This window comes from Plecotus auritus (assembly GCF_963455305.1).
Source record: "Plecotus auritus genome assembly, chromosome: 5".
Classification (NCBI taxonomy): Eukaryota; Metazoa; Chordata; class Mammalia; order Chiroptera; family Vespertilionidae; genus Plecotus; species Plecotus auritus.
In genome coordinates this window covers 144797303-144818468 of record NC_137776.1, presented here as the reverse complement: position 1 = coordinate 144818468, position 21166 = coordinate 144797303, and the positions used below count along the sequence as shown (strand labels likewise).

The 21166-nt window shown below is 42.7% G+C and overlaps 1 protein-coding gene across 2 annotated transcripts in view; it reads right to left on the bottom strand.

The window, feature by feature from the left end:
- The window catches only part of OSTF1 (osteoclast stimulating factor 1), a 54543-nt gene that overhangs the window by 27358 nt on the left and 6019 nt on the right, over positions 1-21166 (bottom strand). For both annotated transcript variants that reach the window (XM_080668427.1, XM_080668428.1), the window contains exon 2: positions 3129-3175. In XM_080668427.1, coding sequence (XP_080524553.1) covers positions 3129-3175 — 47 coding nt within the window. The remainder of the gene's footprint in view (positions 1-3128; positions 3176-21166) is intronic.

Sequence of the window (21166 nt, the reverse complement as noted above, 5' to 3'; positions counted from 1 at the left end):
CCAGGTACACGGTAGACTCCAGACTTGAACCATGACAGTAAAATTCTTGAGTCCCTGCTCTTCGCTACCACCTATGCTTTCTCTTATACGGAAGGGTCCTGCATAGCCATTATTGGTCGTCATGGTGTCATGACCTGGTTAAAAGGCAGTGGCCACCCTAACCGGTTTGGCTCAGTGAATAGAACATCAGCCTACAGACTGAAGGGTCTCAGGTTCGATTCCGGTCAAGGGCACATACCCGGGTTGCGGGCTCGATCCCCAGTAGGGGATGTGCAGGAGGCAGTGATCAATGATTCTCTTTCATCATTGATGTTTCTATCTCTCTCTCCCTCTTCCTTCCTCTCTGAACTAATATATATATATGTCAGTGGCCATGAAAAATATGTTTCCCTTCACCTCCACCTCCACATAATGCATTACAACAAAACCAACAGCAGCACCTTATACTTGCAAAGCATACTTAACCTCATTTTATTCTCACAACAACCCATTAGAGCAGGGCTGGCCATGAGCATTATCTCCATTTCACAACCAAGCTTAGAGAGGTTGGAGAACTTGCTACAGGTCACACAGTGTGAGTGGCAGGGCTGGGCTCCTACTTCAGCTTTTGGAATCCCATTCTAGGGCTCCTTCTTGTACATTTAATGCTATAAATCTAGCAAAGTCCAGCAAACATTACGTGATAGAGCAGGGTCCTGCTGGCTTCTCTTTGGAACTCCATATTATACTCCCAGCACACAGGAAATGCTGTTCATTCTCTATCAGCATGGTTTTACACTGGTCTGTCAAGTCTAACCAGTTCTCTGTATGACACGTTATTGCACTGGAGGTTTGGTGAGAAATAGGAACTAAACAGGACTGGGTGGTACCAGAACTACCTTGCTTTCAAGCAAGATAGGGGAGAAATGGGTTAGTAGGAAGAATCAGGAGCCACAAGCTGTCCAGTGTTCTACCTGTTCAGTGGATCACCAAGAGTGGAGCTGGGCATTGCTGTCCCTATCTCCTCAGGGTTGAACGGCAGCTAAAAACAGGGCCCAGGGCTCTCTGGGGTGCTGCACGAGTCAACAATGGTCCCATAGAGTCCAGATCAGCTCTTCCATCTTGCCTGGTCCCAATGACTCTAAGGAGACCAGGTCAGTTTAGAATGTACCCACCAGAGAAGATGGCTATTGGTCATGGGAGAGAAAGACCAAACGAAGCTTCCAACATTGTCCAACAGGAATTCTCATTCAGAAAAAGAATGCAAAACTAAGCTAGTTCTTGGGTGATACTCAAAATATGGAACAGCTGGTACAAGTACAGGCACTTAACCAGTCGGAAAGGTCCATGGGAGCTAGTGGCTACCTTTAACCACTGGATTGAGGGCAGGTGGAAAGGGGCAGAGTGTGGGGGCAGCAGGGTGTGGGGTAGTCATTACTGAACACCTGGTACATACAGGATGAATTAGCAACATTGCTCTGCAGCCTAGAATCCTTGAGACCAGGGATATTAAAGAATACAATAACATTTGAACTACAGAATATTCAAAAACCTAATAAGCAATGCCTACTCTCTCCTATGCATTCAATAATAACAAAGATGAAGAGCAGAGGAGAGACTCCATCTGGAATAGAACCAAAGGTGAATTAAAGTAACTAATGTATCAACCAACCAAACATATTTGTTAAAGGTCAGTGAGAAAGGACAAAGGTGATGATGAGCAGGATACTAGAGGGAGAGAGGAGAAACAGTGATGTCACCTCAGGTCTCAAATGAGTAAATGCAGGTTGCTTTCTAGAATTAAGATGACTGCCGCCCTCTCCCCACTCCTATCTACCCCAGGGATCATGCAACCTAAGAGAGAGAGGTCAATGAGAATAGGTTTCCTTCTCTGTTTCTTTCTCTTCTGTGTCCTGTCTGGACTCCCTGCTTCCATTCTTACTTTCCTAGATGGTTGTCCACTTCTCAAAGTGATTCTTCTAAAACTTAGCTATCTAATCACCCTTGAGCTCAAATCCTTCAGTTGCTTCCCATCCTACTCAGGGCAAAACCCAAACACAACCCACAAGGCCCTACAGGACCCAGTATCCCCGAACTTGTCATACCTCCCTCTCCCTTGTTCACAACTTTCCTAGCCCCATTGTCCTCCCTGCTGTTTCTAGAACCCACCAAGCATCTTTTTTGCACCTGCTATTCCTTCTGCTCCTTCACTTCCCTCAGGTTTCTACTCAAATGTCACCCTAGCCAGGTAGCTCAGTTGGTTAGAGCATCATCCCAATACTCCAAGGTTATGGGTTCAATCCCCTGTCAGGATACATACAAGAATCAACCAATGATTGTGTAAATAAGTGGAAAACAAATCAATGTTTCTCTCTCTTTCTCCCTCAAATCAATAAATTAAAAAAAAAAAATTTAATGTCACCTCTATAGAAAGGCCATCCTTAAACACCCTATTGAAAATAACACTCCTCCTCCCTTAACTGTGTTGCCCCTTACCCTCCTTAGTTTCCTTCATAGCACTTAACCAGACCCTGACAGTTATACTCATTTGTCTGCTTACTGTCTGTCTCTCCCCACTGGGATGTGAGCTCCCTGAGACAGTCCTTTCTGTTGTCACTACACTAGCTCCAAGGTCTGCACCAGTTTCTGGCACATAATAGGTGCTCACTAACCCATGGGTGGAGAGATGGATTTATGGATGTATGCCAGAAACTATAACAATGAAAAATACATACATCAGAGACAAAAAATTTGCTTTGGGCAATTCACAGAAGGTGCCATTATAGGTAGTTTGAGGTAGCAGGTCAAAGGGAAAATCAGTTAACAAGAGAGTCAGCGGAAGGATGACTAAGACAGGGTGACATGCTTGCCATGCAGGTCACTTGGTGATTTTAAAGCGAGTGGTTTCACCGCATGGAGAGAAGCAGCTCAAGATGGACTATATGACCTTGAGACAGAAAGACATGCAGATCAACGGAGGGGCTTAGCTTTCACGCCTCTAGGCTGCAGGGGGTGTGACCGAACATCCATTCCTGTGAATGATTTATGGTTAACCAACAACAGGCAGCCTATTTAGGCCAGAGGAAGTATCTAAGTACAACCAGCTTAGGTTTTTATGCCAATTTTAAAGTTAAAAACTGAATACTTACAGTTCTGGGTTCAAACGTATAAAGAGCTCTGAACACTTTAACTTGCCCTAAAAGAGAGGCGGAAAAACAACATGATCAATTCTTTCATTTCTAAACTATCCATTATATTCTTCAGAATTCCCTAATTCAAAGCCTGTGAGAAAAATTCATTTTGGAATTAAGTGCTTTGTCCTCATAGGAGGCATTTTTTTAAACATTTGTTAAATGAAAGCATGAATAAGCACATAACTCTGATGTGATTTTGCTTTCTCCTTTCAAACAATAGGAGCTACACAATTATCTGTACTTACCTTCTGTCTTATACAGAGCCCTTCCAACACTACGATCTAAGTTTAATACTGGAAAGGTGAGCATTTAACATGAAAATATATTTAACATGACAATAGACAATGGTTTAATAGTCTTAAGCCCATGGTTTAGAATTTTATTTTCCCCCAAAAAAGAAAATACCATTGAGAAAAATAGTAGCTGTTGGAGAAATATGTGAGTCCATTAAGTCCCAAAACAGAGTACAATAACTAAGCATAGAGGAGGTCATGCTCATGAAAGCTGTCCTCCATTCTGCCAAAAGATCTCTCTTTATATGCCCTTTTGCTGCATTTCCATTATCCCGTGTCTGAGAAGAACTGATTTGCTGGCCTGTCTCGTTTAAAGGCAGAGAAACCCTGACTTTTTCAATTTCTTGGCACCTACCTGGCATATACAGTATGAACTTAATAAATGCTTGCTAAAAGAACATGTAAGTAAAAGAACAAATCCACACAGGGTAAGAAAAAAACCTAAAATAGCAAAACAACAACAACAACAAAAACAGGTCTTTTATGAAATAAATTTAGAAGAGATATCAAAATAGAAGAACTACCTTTTTAAAAAGTGACAACAGTTCAGTGTGAGCACTGGGAGGACCGTTAGAGACGACACCTTTTACAGGAGCATGGTGCAGAATGGTGGCCTCCACAGTGGGACATAGGAAGACTGCTTCAGAAATTATGCACATTTTTACCTTCTTTCTTATTCCTAATTTCACATGTCTAATGAGGTGACAGCACAATAGAATACATGTGCAAGTTATAAGTACATTTATATTTATTGGGAGAGAGTACTCAATCTTTCTTTTTTTAAAAAAAAAATATATATTTTATTGATTTTTTACAGAGAGGAAGCGAGAGGGATAGAGAGTTAGAAACATCGATGAGAGAGAAACATCGATCAGCTGCCTCCTGCACACCCCCCACTGGGGATGTGCCTGCAACCAAGCTACATGCCCTTGACCGGAATCGAACCCGGGACCCCCCAGTCCGCAGGCCGACGCTCTATCCACTGAGCCAAACCGGTTTTAGCAGTACTCAATCTTTCACTGCTGGAATGGAGTATGAGGACAGGTGTTTTTGTTTTATGAATGAGATACCCAAATACCTAGCACAGTGCCTAGACAGCCGTGGGCAAACTACGGCCCGCGGGCCGGATCCGGCTGTTCTATCCGGTTCTCTTGCTCTCCCCTCCGCTCCTTTACTTTGAATTTATATTAGTTCACACAAACACTCCATCCATGCTTTTGTTCCGGCCCTCCGGTCCAGTTTAAGAACCCATTGTGGCCCTCGAGTCAAAAAGTTTGCCCACCCCTGGCCTAGAACATAGAAGCACTCAATAACGATGTGTTGAACAACTCAAGAATGGATGAATAAAGGAATGGAAACATGCTCAAAAGAAGTCTGAAAACCAGTCGTTTAGAACAGCACTATCCTATATAACTACTAGAGGCCTGATGCATGAAAATCGTGCAGGAGTAGGCCTTCCTTCCCCCGGCTGCCAGCACCAGCTTCCCTCTGGCACCTGGGACCTGAGCTTCCCCGAGCTTCTCTCCGGCCACTGGCAGGCACCTGGGACCCTGGCTTCCCTATGGCCGCCAACAGGCACCCGGGTCCTGGTCTTCCCTCGCAGCCCCGGCTTCGTCAGGAAGGTCGTCCGGAAGGACGTCTGGAAGGGTGTCTGGTCTAATTAGCATATTACGCTTTTATTATATAGGATGCAATGATGGAGAAGTCCTATATCTGTGCTAGTCACATATAGCTACTAGATACATGAAATGTGATGAGAGTGACTGAGGAACTTATTTTTAAACATCATTTAATTCTAATTAAATTAAATTGCCACACATGGCTGGTGGCTAGCATATTAAACCATGCAGGTTTAGAACATCAGAAAATGAGAAATGATGGAATATCCGTTCAGAGGGGTCTATGTAAATCAATCCTGACTCATCCATACAATAGTCATTAAAAAAGAAGGATCTGCAGACCTGGACATAGCAAAGAGCCTACAAAACATTCAGTGACATTATGCCAAGTACCATCCCGTTTATGTTGACAACACACACACACACACACACACACACACACACACACACCCCTTAACTGAGAGAACCAATTATGGGGAACCTTCACATTCTACTTTACATGTATTGTTTATATTCATTACACGTAGCATGTATTACTTTTACAATCAAATAAAGCTGTAAAGATATCTTCACGGGGGTTCAGGGGGGTATCATTCTTTCTTCTAAGTGCCCTAATGATACTATTTATCAATTAATGTTGGGATTCGATACTATTTATCGATTAATGTTGGGATGTTAGCCTCTTATGGATCCCTTTTAATCTACATATTTTAAAAGTTCAGATCCCTGCCACTTAGTGTGCTGCAAGAAAATATTTTTTTGCAATCTGAATTCTAGTGCCACTTCTTTCCTGCTCTACTAAGGTGAGGGTTATAGGCAGAAGAAAAGGTGAAAATTTATTTTGTTTGGAGTTTGCTTTTTTAACCACACCCACAAGCCTGAGAAAGGAACTGCCAAAGGGAAGAAGGAGTTGCCAGGAGAAATATTTTCTGCTGACCTGACTGTCTCTCTGAGAGGGAAGACTGGTTATCTTGATTACTTCGAACTTTCCAAAGAGAAGTTACACAAGGAAGCAGTCAAATTAATAAAGACAGAACTTTCTGGTTTCTTTGAGGGAATGACAGCAAAGGGTTGTACTATGGCTAATTTTGAAAACAAGGGTCCATGTCAATTTAATGAGCATAGATAAAATTCAATATAAAGAACCTGAAAAAATACTTCAGGTGTGACTAATCCATTGATTTTTGTAATTGTATCTTTTGTGATTGTCTTGAACTGTTCACAACTAAAAGGAAGTAGGAGATTTATTTGCATTTTTATTTACATTGAACATTAGACAACTATCTTTAGGCCAGATATTTTCAACATTTTTCATCTTATGGCACACATAAACAAATTACTAAAATTCTGTGGCACACCAAAAAATATATTTTTAGCCAATCTGACAAAAAATAAAATAAAAGCTATAATTTTGATTCATTCACACCAGACAGCTATTGTTGTGTTGGCTGTTGTCATTTTTTTTTATTTGATAATCTAAGGCAGTGGTCAGCAAATTGTGGCTCGCGAGCCGCAGTTTGCCGCTCTGCTGACTAATGAGTTTGCCGACCACTGATCTAAGGGAAAAGACGTCAGTGGGCCTGACTAAACAGTCCAAACATTGCGTGCTTTAAAAATTCTTGGAAATCACTGCTTTAGGCTGTTATACAAGGGAGCATTCTATGTAATGCTGTAGAAATACTACCACATATACAGTCCTATTTGATTAACTGGAGGTCTGGTGCATGAAATTTGTGCACTTGGGGGATCCCTCAGCCTGGCCTGCGCCCTCTCACCGTCTGGGAGCCCTTGGGGTATGTCCAACTGAAGCCAGCAGTTGGACATGTCTTGTGCTGCCGCGGAGGCAGGAGAAGCTCCCACCACCGCCGCTGCACTTGCCAGCCATGAGTCCGGCTCAGGGCTTCTGGCTGAGCAGCACTCCCCCTGTGGGAGCACACTGATCACCAGGGGGCAGCTCCTGCATTGAGCATCTGCCCCCTGGTGGTCAGTGCTCGTCATAGCGAGCAGTTGAGTTGCCTTAGCATATCATTAGCATATTATGCTTTGATTGGTTGAACAGCCAACCTGCCACTTGGCATATTAGGCTTTTATTATATAGGATGTTGGGATGTTAGCCTCTTGTGGATCCCTTTTAATCTACTTATTTTAAAAGTTCTGGGCCTTAATTTATCCTATTCTCAGACCTGAGTCAAGTAGAAATAAAAGAATGCAAAAGAAATAGCCAGAGGATATGAAAGAATTGCATGAAAACAAAGTTTCATGATTACAGTTTACTAACTTTGGATGAGTCTCTTTAGAGAATAATAATTAAGAAAATGTAATACAGTGATCATTTTTATATCATATTTAATTCAACTGTGACTAATGTTCTATACAGGTTTAAACAAAGTATTGAAGGGAAGAAATCAGATTACTATGTCTTCCTACAGTATTATCCTTGCAGACATCTAAAAAATAATAATAAACATTTTAATCATCAAGAGATTGTACTGATCAATTCCAATTTTATTTAAAGAAAGCAGATTCACACATGTGAAATAGTTGTGTTCTTATATATATATGCAGGGAGGCTAACTTCGATGCCTTCTTCGGGCAACTTCCATCTTCATCATTTTCTCATGGAAGTCTGGTTACACATAACAAAGAGAGAAAGTAGAGCTGGGAAGACTGCATGGATTACCTGAAATCACCCTGGAATTCACCCTGAATGAGATTGGAAAGAAGCCCAATCTTTTGTCTGATGTTTTACGTGGCGCTCACATGAAATAGCATGTGAATGGTATTAAGGATTTCAGCAGGGCTGGTTTCCTGAGGTTAGCAAGATAAGTAAACGCCCACAGCTGCGGGCCCCTGTTGGTTTTTCACTCTGCGGGCTTCTCACCTTACCAGGCACACCCTTCCCATTTCTCTGCAACCCCGCCCTGCCCCCATAGAGAAGGGCTGAGTCCACCAGTCATGAGCCAAACACTATTTTCCTCTGCTCCACAGACTTCAGTAAACTAATCCTTGTCCACCGTGGTTGAGGCAGGTAGAGGAAAGGGGATCTGCACAGAGAAAGGGTAAGAGAATTTTCTGTTTCTGAGGTTTGCAGAGTATGGATTGCTGCATCTCTAAGACCCTGAAACAGCACTTAGAACTTGGGGCTTATAAACTCAAACATAAAATTTTTAATCTACTTTATTTTCTGTTGGTGAAGGAGTGGAAAAGCTTCTAGAGTAAGCCTCTAAGACAGAATTAAAATGGGACTCCTTACTATAACAAACAGACATATAATAAACAGCAAGAGAAATAACTTTTCAAATATCAGAACTTAGTGATCTAGAACAGATTGGTTCTTTCACTGATGTTCTGCTAAGAATCTGGGAAGCATGAGCCATCTAGGACTTTATTTAGAATGGCTATGGTAACTACTACATACCCACCTATGATGGTTAAAACTGAAAATATTGACAATGTTAACTGTTAAGAATCCTGAATAACTGGAATTCTCGAACACTACTGGTGGGTGTGTAAACTGGCACAACAATTACAGAAAAGCATTTAGCAGTAGCTTTAATTCATATGTTATGTTAACATGTCTTTGATATCTTAAATTGCATTTCTGGGAAAGAAACATAACTAGAAAACCTTCATTGCATCTTTTGTAAGACTAAATACTTCATACAAAGATGACCCTTCCAGGACAGTGTCATTACTCACAGAATACATTGAATCTCGACATTTTTAAACTGCAGATCATAACCTGTACATTATATATATATATATATTTTATTGTGAAGCTAATTTAAAAGCTTTAAAAATATTAAGTAGAACTGAAAAGACCAGAGCACACTGTACACAACAGAAGTAATGAGAGTTCTGTGAAATTTTTGTGTCATTGGGATTGGATAGATGGATGTTTATTTTAGAAATAAACACATTTTGTTTGGCATCATGCCAAATGGCCAAATATTGAAATCAGTATTTGCCAAAGCCAAATATTGCCTTTACAGAATGAACTATTGAGAAACAAGAATAAGTCTGAAATTTTATTCAAAAAAATAATGATTACAATCTTAGTATTAAAATTTCTGATAGACCCATTTTTAAAATTTGATATAAAAGGGCAAAAACCATAATTCCTTGGCACTATCAACTGCTACCAGATGAGACTTGTATAAAATTAGGTCTGTGGAGCCCGGCCCGTGTGGGTCAGTGGTTGAGCACTGACCCATGCATCAAGAGGTTTCCAATTTGATTCCAGGTCAGGGCACATGCCTAAGTTTTGGCTCAATCCCCAGGAGGGAGCATGCAGGAGGCAGCCAATCAATGTCCCTCTCTATATATCTCTTTCCCTTCCTCTCTCTAAAATCAATTACATATACATATATATATATATTCCATTTTTAAAAAGGTGTTAAATAAGTAAATAAAATGAGGTCCGTGGAAAAGCAAGCTAGTTTGGTGCTACCCCTGCCGGCTTAGCTGTTGCCTGTGGTCATGTTACCGCCAAGTTAGTTAGCTTTCCTTCCTCCCTAACAGAAAACGACTGAAGTCAAGACTTGCCTCCTGTTTATCTCTGTGCTGGAAGGTTTGCTTAATCCTAATGATGCAATTTCACTGCAGGCAATCCCACAAATGACACATTGGTTTCCCCAAAATTATTAGCAATTGCACTCACAACATTAATTCCCAATCTATACCTATAATCCATACTATTTATATGATAATTTTGGACATATAAAATTCACAGCCTCCACAACCATCATTACTTATAGCAATATTTTACTCTCTAATAATAAATGTACATTTAAACTTTCAATTGACTAAGGGAATTTTCATATATAAAGCACAAAAGGGAACATTTGGGATAAGTCACATTTAGAGTATTTAACCTGCTTTTCACAATGAATATTAAGATAATAAATCCAGCCCTGCCTGGCTGCTCAGTGGTTAGAGCGTCTGCCCACAGGCCAAAGGGTCTCAGGTTCAATTCCTGGTCCAGGGCACATCGTACCTTGGTTGCAGGTGGATCCATGGCCGTGGCCAGGGAGCATTTAGGAGGCAGCCAATCAATGTGTCTCTCTTACTTTGATGTTTCTCTCTCTCTCTCTCTTCCTCTCTTCCACTCTCTCTAAAGGATCAATGGGAAAAATATCCTCAGGTGAGGATAAAAAATAAAAAGAAAAGATATTAATACATACAAATGGTGTGTCTTGTTTGCATTACTGGTGCCACTACACTGGTTAGACAGGAGTTACCAATGCAATCTACAATCCTTGTTCTAATGCAAGTCTAGGTGTGCCTAAAAGGACACTAAAGCAAGCATTCCACCATTTGGCCAAAGTTAAATGGCAGATTTAGGAAGAAATTTGAGGCTAAGATAAACTTCTGTTTACCCCTATAATCGTCTGTGTGTGTGTGTGTGTGAGTGTGTGTGTGTGTGTGTGTGTGTGTCTGTGTGTGTGTGTGTGTTTGTTTGTTTGTTTTCCAGGTCATTAAGTAAAATATCTTACTGATGATCAAGGTCAAAAAAAATTTGGAAAGCCACTGCTTTAGGCTACCTGATCAAATTAGGATTTGCTACAAGACACTCTAAAGAAAAAGTAATATTTCCTCCACTTTGTGAGTTTTAAAACTCAGCTAGCATATAAATAACTAGAGGCCCTATGCATGAAATTTGTGCAAGAGTAGGCCTTCCTTTCCCCGGCTGCTGGCATCGGCTTCCCTCTGGCACCCGTGACCTGGGGTTCCTTCCAGCACCTATGACCCACAGTTTCCTCTGGCACCCAGGACCTGGGGTTCCCTCTGGCCGCTGGTACCTGAGACCTGGGCTTCCCTCTGGCCACCGGCAGGCACCCAGGACCCGGGCTTCCCTCACAGCCCCAGCTTTCATCCAGAAGGTTGTCTGGTCTAATTAGCATATTATGCTTTTATTATTATAGGTTATATTCTCCTATCTCCCCCCAAAACAGATAATTTATAACCACCATTAGAGTTTTCAAAAAGAAAGAAGAGTAAGAAAATTATATGAACAAGGGAAAATCATGAAAAAATAAGAATTTACCATATAGTTATCACAGTTGTCTAAGAGAACACAGGGAGTATTAACTTCTTAATGTACATCCTGTGTGTCTGAAAAAAAATGTGTCACCACTTCTTAATATTCTCAGAGTAAGTAAAAGCATGACTATTATTTCTACTAGACATATTTAAATTATTCCATTAAACATGCATGATGAAACAGAAACAAAACAGAAGGAGTCTATGTGATAGTATCCAAGAGTCAAGGCCATCATTTGATTGCTGGGATGAAAGGAAACAGCTGTGCTCTGTTGGGCCAACACAAGACTCCCCTGAGCTCTGTGGAGTGCAAACGCCCACAAATGAGGTGGTTAGCTCAGAACAGGCTTCTTGGTCATGATCTCTATTCATGTCATTCCACAAAAGCCCATTGCTCTTGGAAATAAAACAGAGAGGCTATGATCCTTGCAAAGAAAAATCGTCATATGAGGGCAGCAATGTCTGAGAGTTTCCAATGCAAAGAATAAATTTCTTCCCCTCATCCTAATTAAATCAAATCCAATGAATTCTAGTTGCATATCTATCTTTACCATAAAGGATATAACTAATTTTTTTAAAAAAGCTATGAACATAAAATTTTCATCTCTCCTTACTCCAACACCACCTCTTCCCTGCAGCTTCACTTTATCCAATCAAAAAAAAAACAAACACAAAAACTAAAGAATTTGAAACGTGTCTTGATTTCAGCTGCAGGAATGGCAGACTCATTAAAAACAGTAGCCAGTGTGTTTTCTGACTAGAGGGTTCTGTTGATTAACAGTGTGCCTTTCTTATCCATTTTTTCCTTTGCTTACACTTTTCAGTGCCTTTCAGCAAACTTGGTTACTTTTACGTCCTGAGAGGTCATAACTGCTGGTTATTTTTATTTCATCTCCACAGTATAACATAAAAGCCCCAAAGAGCAGGGTTCAACATTTCAAATGACATGCTCAGTGCCAAGTATGTCTATTGGAGAGGGGGCCAGGGCCCCTAAAGACCTTTCATCCCAAGAAGAACTTTGTCCAAAGCCAGTTTGAGGAGACTGTGGGGATGAATGGAGGAAAATTCTTTATTTCAGTCCTTGGAATTTAACTAAAACAAGGCTACGCTGGTCATGTCACCTTCTGCAAAAGGCTCAGATGAGCCCATGACAGCAATACCTGTTTTTGTACAACCAGTGAGAGGCTAAGAATAGTTTTGAATTTATAAATGGTTGGGGTGGGAAGGTAGGGAAATCAAAATAATAATAATAGCTGGGCCGGAGTGGCTCAGTTGTTGAGGGTCAACCTATGAACCAGGAGGTCACAGTTAGATTCTCGGTCAGGGCACATGCCCGGGTTGTGGGTTCAGTCACCGGTTGGCACTGATCAATGTTTCTCACATCAATGTTTCTCTCTCTCTCTCCTCTCTCCTTCTCCCTTCCTTTCTCTCTAAAAAAAAAAAAAAATTAAAAAAAACACAACATTTTTTAAAATAAGTAAACTCTCTAATCCAAAACAAAATTAGCCATCTATGTTCACATATATGAGACACTTACCAAGCCCTGACTTGCAACCACTCATTTAATCCTCAAAACAACCCTGGGATGTAAATGCTTTATTAGCTCTATTATAGTTGAAGAAACTGAGTTAGAGAGGGTAAGTACCTAGTCCAGGTGTACACAACTAGGAAGGAGGAGATAGGGTGTAAACCCAAGCCCAGGCTCCAGGGCCCAGGCTCTGAACAGCCTGGAAGTGGCTCAGAAAGATCTGAGCTTTTAATGCTGGCACCCTGGGATTAAATGAGAATAAACAAAGTAACACACATAAAGTATTCTGTGCAGCTCCTGAGGTGGTGTATGTGCCCGTGTTAGCTATCATTAAATACTACAAATCTTTACCTTTTGGGGGGGGGTTTATTCCTTGGGTCTTTATCCATACTGGCAAAATCCTATTCCTGTATATTAGGAAATCCTATCTAATAAAAGAGAAACATGCAAATTGACCGTACCTCTGCTACACCCACAAGCCACGCCCATCAGCCAATCAGGAGCAAGTATGCAAATTAACCCAACAAATATGGCAGTGGCCACGAAGCTGGAGGCAGCCAGAGGCTTGGGTTGCCCCCGGCAATGGAGGAAGCCAAGCTTCCTGCCCTGGCCTCCGCTCAAGGCTACAAAGTTTCAATTATAGAAGATAAATAAATCCCAACAAAAATGGTGGCAGCCACGGAGCTGGAGAGAGCAGAAGGCATGGGTTGCCCCCGGCGATGGAGGAAGCCAAGCTTCCCGCCCTGACCTGCCCTGGCCTCTGCTCAAGGCTACAAAGTTTCAATTATAGAAGATAAATAAATCCCAGATACCAGGGCCTCCGCTTGGGTTGCTGGGGGGCGTGGCTGGCCTGTGGTGGTTTGCAGTAAGCAGACAAATAAGTATAACTGTCAGGGTCTGGTTAAGTGCTATGAAGGAAAATAAGGAGGGTAAGGGGCAACACAGTTAAGGGAGGAGGAGTGTTATTTTCAATAGGGTGTTTAAGGATGGCCTTTCTATAGAGGTGACATTAAATTTTTTTTAAAATTTATTGATTTGAGGGAGAAAGAGAGAGAAACATTGATTTGTTTTCCACTTATTTACACAATCATTGGTTGATTCTTGTATGTATCCTGACAGGGGATTGAACCCATAACCTTGGAGTATTGGGATGATGCTCTAACCAACTGAGCTACCTGGCCAGGGCCTAGGGTGACATTTGAGTAGAAACATGAAGGAAGTGAAGACGCAGAAGAAATAGCAGGTGCCAAAAGGATGCTTGGTGGGTTCTAGAAACAGCAGGGAGGACAATGGGGCTAGGAAAGTTGTGAACAAGGGAGAGGGAGGTATGACAAGTTCGGGGATACTGGGTCCTGTAGGGCCTTGTGGGTTGTGTTTGGGTTTTGCCCTGAGTAGGATGGGAAGCAATTGAAGGATTTGAGCTCAAGGGTGATTAGATAGCTAAGTTTTAGAAGAATCACTTTGAGAAGTGGACAACCATCTAGGAAAGTAAGAATGGAAGCAGGGAGTCCAGACAGGACACAGAAGAGAAAGAAACAGAAAAGGAAACCTATTCTCATTGACCTCTCTCTCTTAGGTTGCATGGTCCCTGGGGTAGATAGGAGTGGGGAGAGGGCGGCAGTCATCCTAATTCTAGAAAGCAACCTGCATTTACTCATTTGAGACCTGAGGTGACATCACTGTTTCTCCTCTCTCCCTCTAGTATCCTGCTCATCATCACCTTTGTCCCACAGCAGTGCTTCCTCAATAGGTTTACAGGGCTCCTAAGGGCCACGGTCCTTCCATGAACGTGGTGAGCTTTGCCTGGTGGCCCTGGAAATGTTGGACATGACACCTGGGACATTACAGAGCCAGAACTGGCATCTCGCTGAAGGCTCAGCCCAGAGGGCGTGGGCAGGGGGATGCCCCTGGTGATGAGTTCCTTCTCCAGCTTGTCTAGTTCTGAGAGCTGAGAGTGCTTATGGAAAGGGGGGCGAGACAGAAATCTGCAGGGTCAGAGAAGGCCCAAGAAGTTGTGGAGGTCCAGAAAGATTCACCCCCAAGATGGGCCTCTGTGGTATACAGATTGTTTTGAGCTAAAGGTAACTTTAAGCCGCAGGCTCAGCAGAAACTTTTGCCCCCCACTCTTAACTGCCTAGAAGAATTTGAATTCGAGGCCTTTCCCATAAGAGATTATCAGTGGTCATCTTTCAAGCCACCTCTATGATAGGGCAAACTTTTATGTTCTAAGCAGCTGCTCTTCTTATCACCCTGCAATGACCCTTTTTAGCCCCCGAGGTGCATTACCTCACCCCTAACTCAGAACTTCTTATAGACCTCAGTCCCCATCTCTGCATAAACCTCTCCTGCACGTGGAATCGCATATGCGGGATTCCCATACATATGTGTATATATTAAATTTAGTTATATTCTCTTGCAAATCTTTCTCATGTCTATTTGATCCCACAGAGTCCAAGTGACTCCCAGAAAAGGTCAAAGAAATGTTCAAGCCCTAGCCGGTTTGTCTCTGTGGACAGAAAATCAGCCCGAAGACTGAAGGGCTTCGGGTTTGATTCTGGTCAAGGGCACATACCTCAGTTGCAGGCTCAGGCTCGATCCCCCACCCCAGGCAGGGCACCTGCAGGAGGCAACCAATGGATGTGTCTCTCTCACATCGATGTTTCTCTCTGTGTGTCTCTCCCCCTCCCTTCCACTCTCTCTAAAAATCAATGGAATGTCCTCGGGTAAGGATTCACAACAACAACAAAGAAATGTTCAGCCGAAACCGGTTTGGCTCAGTGGATAGGGCGTCAGCCTGCAGACTGAAAGGTCCCAGGTTCGATTCCGGTCAAGGGCATGTACCTTGGTTGCGGGCACATCCCCAGTGGGGGGTATGCAGGAGGCAGCTGATTGATGTTTCTCTCTCATGGATGTTTCTAACTCTCTATCCCTCTCCCTTCCTCTCTGTAAAAAATCAATAAAATACATTAAAAAAAAAAAAAGAAAGAAATGTTCAGGTATTTTCCCAAACCAGATCATATTTGGGGAGAGGGAAGTGGGGCCCAGGAGCATAAAGTCCCTAAAGAATGATAGAGAAGTCCCTAGAATTTCCCTAGAGAATGACGAAGGTTGGACGAATGAAAAGCTGTGGTTTTCTGGGGCTGTAGTTAAAGTAATTACAGGACCATTCTTTTGAAAATGTCCCCTCCAGTCAAGGACTGGGCATAGGTGAAGGTCATATACGTAGATTCAGTGACTAACTCAGCTACTCCTACCTTGCACACTCATTCCTGAGGCTGTAAGTTGCTCATGATTTTAACTCTTTCTCATTAAGATATCCAGATAATCATTTCTCTCTGTGAAATGAGGTCATGAGATGGGGAAGGCAGGGGACTGAGACATTGGAATTTGCCCTTAAACTTCTACGAATATTCCTGGTCCCCTCCCAAACCCTTGAGCCTGCAGAACTATTTGCTGTTTATGACGTGGATGAGTTGACAGAGAAAAAATAACCTCTCTGTCCACAGGGTCAGAAGCGGGGAAACTCACCACTCTCTCCCCCGGCAGTGGCTTTCAACCAACACTCAGCGGTATCTAAATTGCAGGCTTTTATAATAATTACCAGGAATTTGCCCTCCTTCAATACCCACTGTCCAGAGGCAAAAGTAACCTGTCTTCTCTTGTCATCTGTCCTAACAAATTGCAGTTCTTTATGGCCTGAAGTGTATTTAGTGGAAAATTAATACTCAAGAGCACTATAATAGTTTTTAACTACAACAGATTTTTTTTGGTTTAAGTTCTAAAGTTTTAGCAATAAAACTTATACCCATCAGGACAATTCTATGTTCTTAAAACTGTCATTATATCGGAATCCCTATAAGTATAGAAATGTTAGTTTCTTTTTTGAAAAAGAGGCTTTGGTTTCTTGTGTAAGAACTACGTTAACTGACAGAGCAAAGGGTGGGCTGAGAACAACTTTCTTAAAGGAAGAATCGCTGTTTCTCTTCCAGAGAGGAGCACTGAAAACCTTCCTTCCTGGAATAAAACATGGCCATTTCTCTAAAGCAAGGTCTGAAGTAGAAGCCCTGGCTTAGAACTGTTACCTCCAAAGAAGATAGAAAAATAAATGTCAGAGAAAAGAGGATTCTGAACAATATTTTGCACAGAATTAATTTCTGAACACTAGCTAAAGATATATCCTTAGCTCGCAAACCTATGGAGTTGATGTTATCGAGTCATCATGAGCTTTATACATTTTCCAAACATAAAAGTCCTCAGCATCTCAGGCCATTCATGAATGCCCACAGTTTGCACGGGTCTCCTTGGCTGTGCCTGTAGGGTCCAGACACAATTCTGCAGGACCACCCTGATGTTCTCTTCCACTAGGCAGCTACAAAAACAAAAATAAAAAACAAAACAAAAACCCTCAACTGCCCTATCCAACCAGAGCCCAAGTGAAATCAGATTAGGCCTGTTTATGAACATACTATGTCCTCTTCCCACCCTTTCTCCCCTCTGCCGGTTGTCATGAAAATCTGGATTGATGAAAGCCCTTAAGGTATTGAATCGCTCCATGTGTTTGCCTAACACTGAGCATGGGGAGGAGCAGGAAGATAGGGAGCAACAAACATGGTGCAGGGTTCTACAAGAAGCACAGGATAAAATTAAGTAGAAAATTTGGGGAGTTCTTTGAAAAACTTGTGTAAGGCGATGAAAATTCAGAATCAAGTTAAGAAACAGGCCCAGAATGGTCTAGGTAGATACTGGCTTATCAAGGGGGCCTAGCAAGTTAATGAAAAAACTGAGGCTAGCCCTGGCCTGGTGGCTCAGTTGATTGGAGCATCTGGTACACCAAAAAGGTGGTGGGTTCAGGGATCGAGCCTGCAGCTGAGGTACATGCCCTTGACCAGAATCAAACCAGCAACCCTTCAGTCCATGGGCCAGCACTCTATCCACTGAGCCAAACTGGCTAGGGCTCGATGTTTTGTTTTATTTTGTTTCTCTCTCCCTTCCTCTTTCTCTGGAAATCAGTAAAAACATATCCTCCGGTGAGGATTAAAAAAGAATTTGAGACCAGACTTTCACCCCAAAGCTAACGTTCACTTCCCATTACTATATTCTGCCTCTTCCTCCAATGAAAGCCTAGTCCCTAGAATATCTGAACTCTATTAGCCTGTCTTTATGCCTAAAGTCCTATTAAAGAGTACAGTGGTCGCCCTTATGCACAGGATAAGTTCCAAGACTCCCAGTGGGATACGGGAAAACGCAGATAGTACCAAGCCATATATATATATATATATACTATTTTCCCTCTACAAATCCATACCTTTTCACGGAAAGGAAGCACTTGTCTTTGGCATATCCAAATTGTCAGCATCCTTACTCGTGTGCTTTGGGCCTTATTAAGTAAAATGAGGGCTACTTGAACAGGGCACGGTGATACCAAGACACTCCATCTACCAAGACGGCTACTACATGACTGACAGGTAATAGCAGTAACTGGGAAAAGGGACGATTCATGTCAGGCGGGATTGTATGAGATTTTATCACACTACTCCGAAGGAGATGAGAGTTAAAATTTACGAATTGTTTACTTCTGGAATTTCCCACTTCATGTTTTGAGTGCGGGTAACTGAAACCATGGAAAGCAACGCCGGGGATCGGGGGGACCACGGTGGTTCAATTGAAAAGGGAATTCCTTCCCAGAATCCTGCTTTCAGCTCACCTTATTTTTAAATTAAACACCTTTGGGGAGGGAACTGTGATAAATCCATGACGGGTTTAACACAGAAGGTGGATTTGCTCCTCAGATGTGAAGCGGTGAGTTAGTTCATTCTCAGAGCCCTGTGGAACGGAAATGAGAGGAAACCAAGTCCCAGGTGATGTCAGTGAAGAAGACAGGGCGGTCCTGACCGAGACACTGCTGTAAGGCTCTCTGGGCATGTGGCCCTGGTCCCTTAAGGGGCCATCATCAGAGCTCAAACAAATGGCTATGGTATGCGGGCCCGCCTAAGGTTAGGTCTGAAGAAGCAAGGATACCTAAGGGGAAATCCATCAAAGAGTAGCCACAGACCCAGGCCAATCGAGGGTCAGAGTCTATCTGAGAGACCCAGGTGTGTTAGCTAAATGATAGGGGGCATGTGTCCAAGCAGGAGAAAAGGAGGCCAATGACAAGGGTTGGGGACAGACAAAGCAGCAGATACCCCAGTGCCAGTCAATAAGAGAGTGCTCCACACGTCGAGAGGTTAGAAAGACGCAGTACCAACCAAGAATCTGGAAATGGGCAGGAGCCCGCTGTGGAGAACAGAACTCCTACCACGCCAGTGCCAAGTCCCAGGGACCCTTCAGAGGCCCCATATTTAGATATACAATTGCTCCTAGAGAGTGGGAAGGCATGAAGCAAAGATCAGAAGCAGCCCTGCGGATGGGCCAGGCTTCCTAAAAGTGGGGTGGGCACCACAAGCAGTGACGCCGGCTTCACATTTCAAGGTAACACAGGCCCCGGTTCTTTGGCAGCTGCGGGGGTGCCTTCGATTTAGAACCTCAGTACAGAGGAATGAAAGAGAATGATTTATTCTCCAACAGAAAAATAAGGCAGAAAAAAACAATCTCTTAGGCACACCATTCAGAAAATAACTTTGGAGGGGATGGTTTCTGTTGTAATATTTCACAGCCAGTTTCCATGCCTGAAAAACGAGTGAGAATGCCTTCAGTCTCCCGCGGCTACTGATGAACTTGCACTGACTCATCAAACAACGGGCCCCCAAAGCAGAAAACCTGTAAACCCGGCGAGGCAACATTTTAGAGAGAGTCCTTTGGAATCCGGTTTTCAAGCAAGGCATTATGAGGCTCTGGGGATACTTCCAAATCTGGAGTCTGAGACCTGCCAACTGTGCCAACAGGCTAGAGGGGCTTCTCTCAGCCTGGCCACCCTCCGCCATGCTCAGAGAGACTGCAATTGGAGGTGTCCTTCCCCCAAGTATGGACTGGGTCAGGAGGTTCATAGAAGACACAGCCACACCAGAACACTCTCCAGTGGAAGCCACTGCTTTGTCTCATAAGTTGATTCAAGTCTTTTCTCCCTAGACAAGGGAGGGAATCCTGAAATAGAACCAATGAGTTTCTCAGAACCAAGCAAAATCCCTGGAGTGTCAGGCTGCCAGAAAGACTCCCTAGAGCTGCCGTCAGATCCTCCGAAAGGGCCCAAGGCAGCCCTTGTAGCAGTATTAACTGAGCTAGGGTCTTCCTTCATTTGAATTCAGGCTGCCCGGAAATCAGGAGCACTAACCTAGGAAAGAACCACACGGAATGTCTTCTTTGGTCCCAGGAATATGAAACCAAAGTAACTTACCAAATTCTAAGGGATGCTAATGAGCTTTAAAATCCCACGCTAATCAAAATGCACAAACACAAAACTATCCCCCACCTCTTACCCCAAGAGTAAGTTGAGGAATTTTCCGTGTGACTCTCTAAAGTTTCTACAGATGCCCAAACATCAAGTGGGAAATGACTGGCGGCAAGAATGAATAAAAAGGAGGTGGCCACAGCAGCCCCACCAATGACTTGTGTAAGTGATTTAAATCTGTGACCCTCTTTAACCCACGCTGCAAACTAAACACCCACAGCTATTGTTAACCCTCTGACAAACAGGTACGCAGGTATGTAGAGGGCTGATATGCAGACATTTAAATTCTCCATTCCTATGTAGAACAAATTCTTGTTTTCCACTGACTGCTACAACAGACGAATGACTTTCTCTTTAATTCGGAGCAAATCTCTCCAATCCACAGTTCCACGTGTGCATAGCAAGTCTCCCTGGCTTCTCTGAGAGACGGAAAAGCTGAGCCCCCGTGCAGTCAGGCGAACGTGGATAGGACATATCAAATTATTTCATTTCTGCCCAAGTCAGAGACTTTCCCCTTTTTTTGTCTACCAAACTCTTCCTCAGCATTCGAGACCTTGCTTAAATTTCCCCTTCCTGTGACGCATTCTCAGCTTCCTCAAGCTCCTTGCCTGACACTTCCCAGTTCTCTGGTCACACTTTGATGCTATCTCCTATGACATGCTTTGTACTTTTCTGTTTAAGACAAGCTCACACATTTTTGGAAGGAAGGTCAGTTGGTACAACCTCTTTGGAGAGCATTTTGGAAATGTCTATAAAAATGACAAGTTACGTGCCTTCGAACAATACACCAACCCCTCTGTCAGGACTTTCTCCTGTAGATTTATTCACCAGGTAAGCAACAAGACTGTTATAACACAGTTAAAACAAAAGAATGGAAACAATCTAAATGCTCGCTAATATAGGTCTGGTTAAATAAATACAATAGAATACCATGCGGTTGTTCAAAAAGAGCTAGGAAACTCTCTTTATACTGATACCTAAAAATTTCCCCCCAAACTCCTGTAATTTGTTTGATAGAGAATCTCCCCCCCCCCCGCCCACCCAGCTTTACTGAAGTATGATTGACAAATTTATAGAGAATCTTGACTTAGCTCACATCAACCCACTGAAAGTGCCAAGTGCATCTC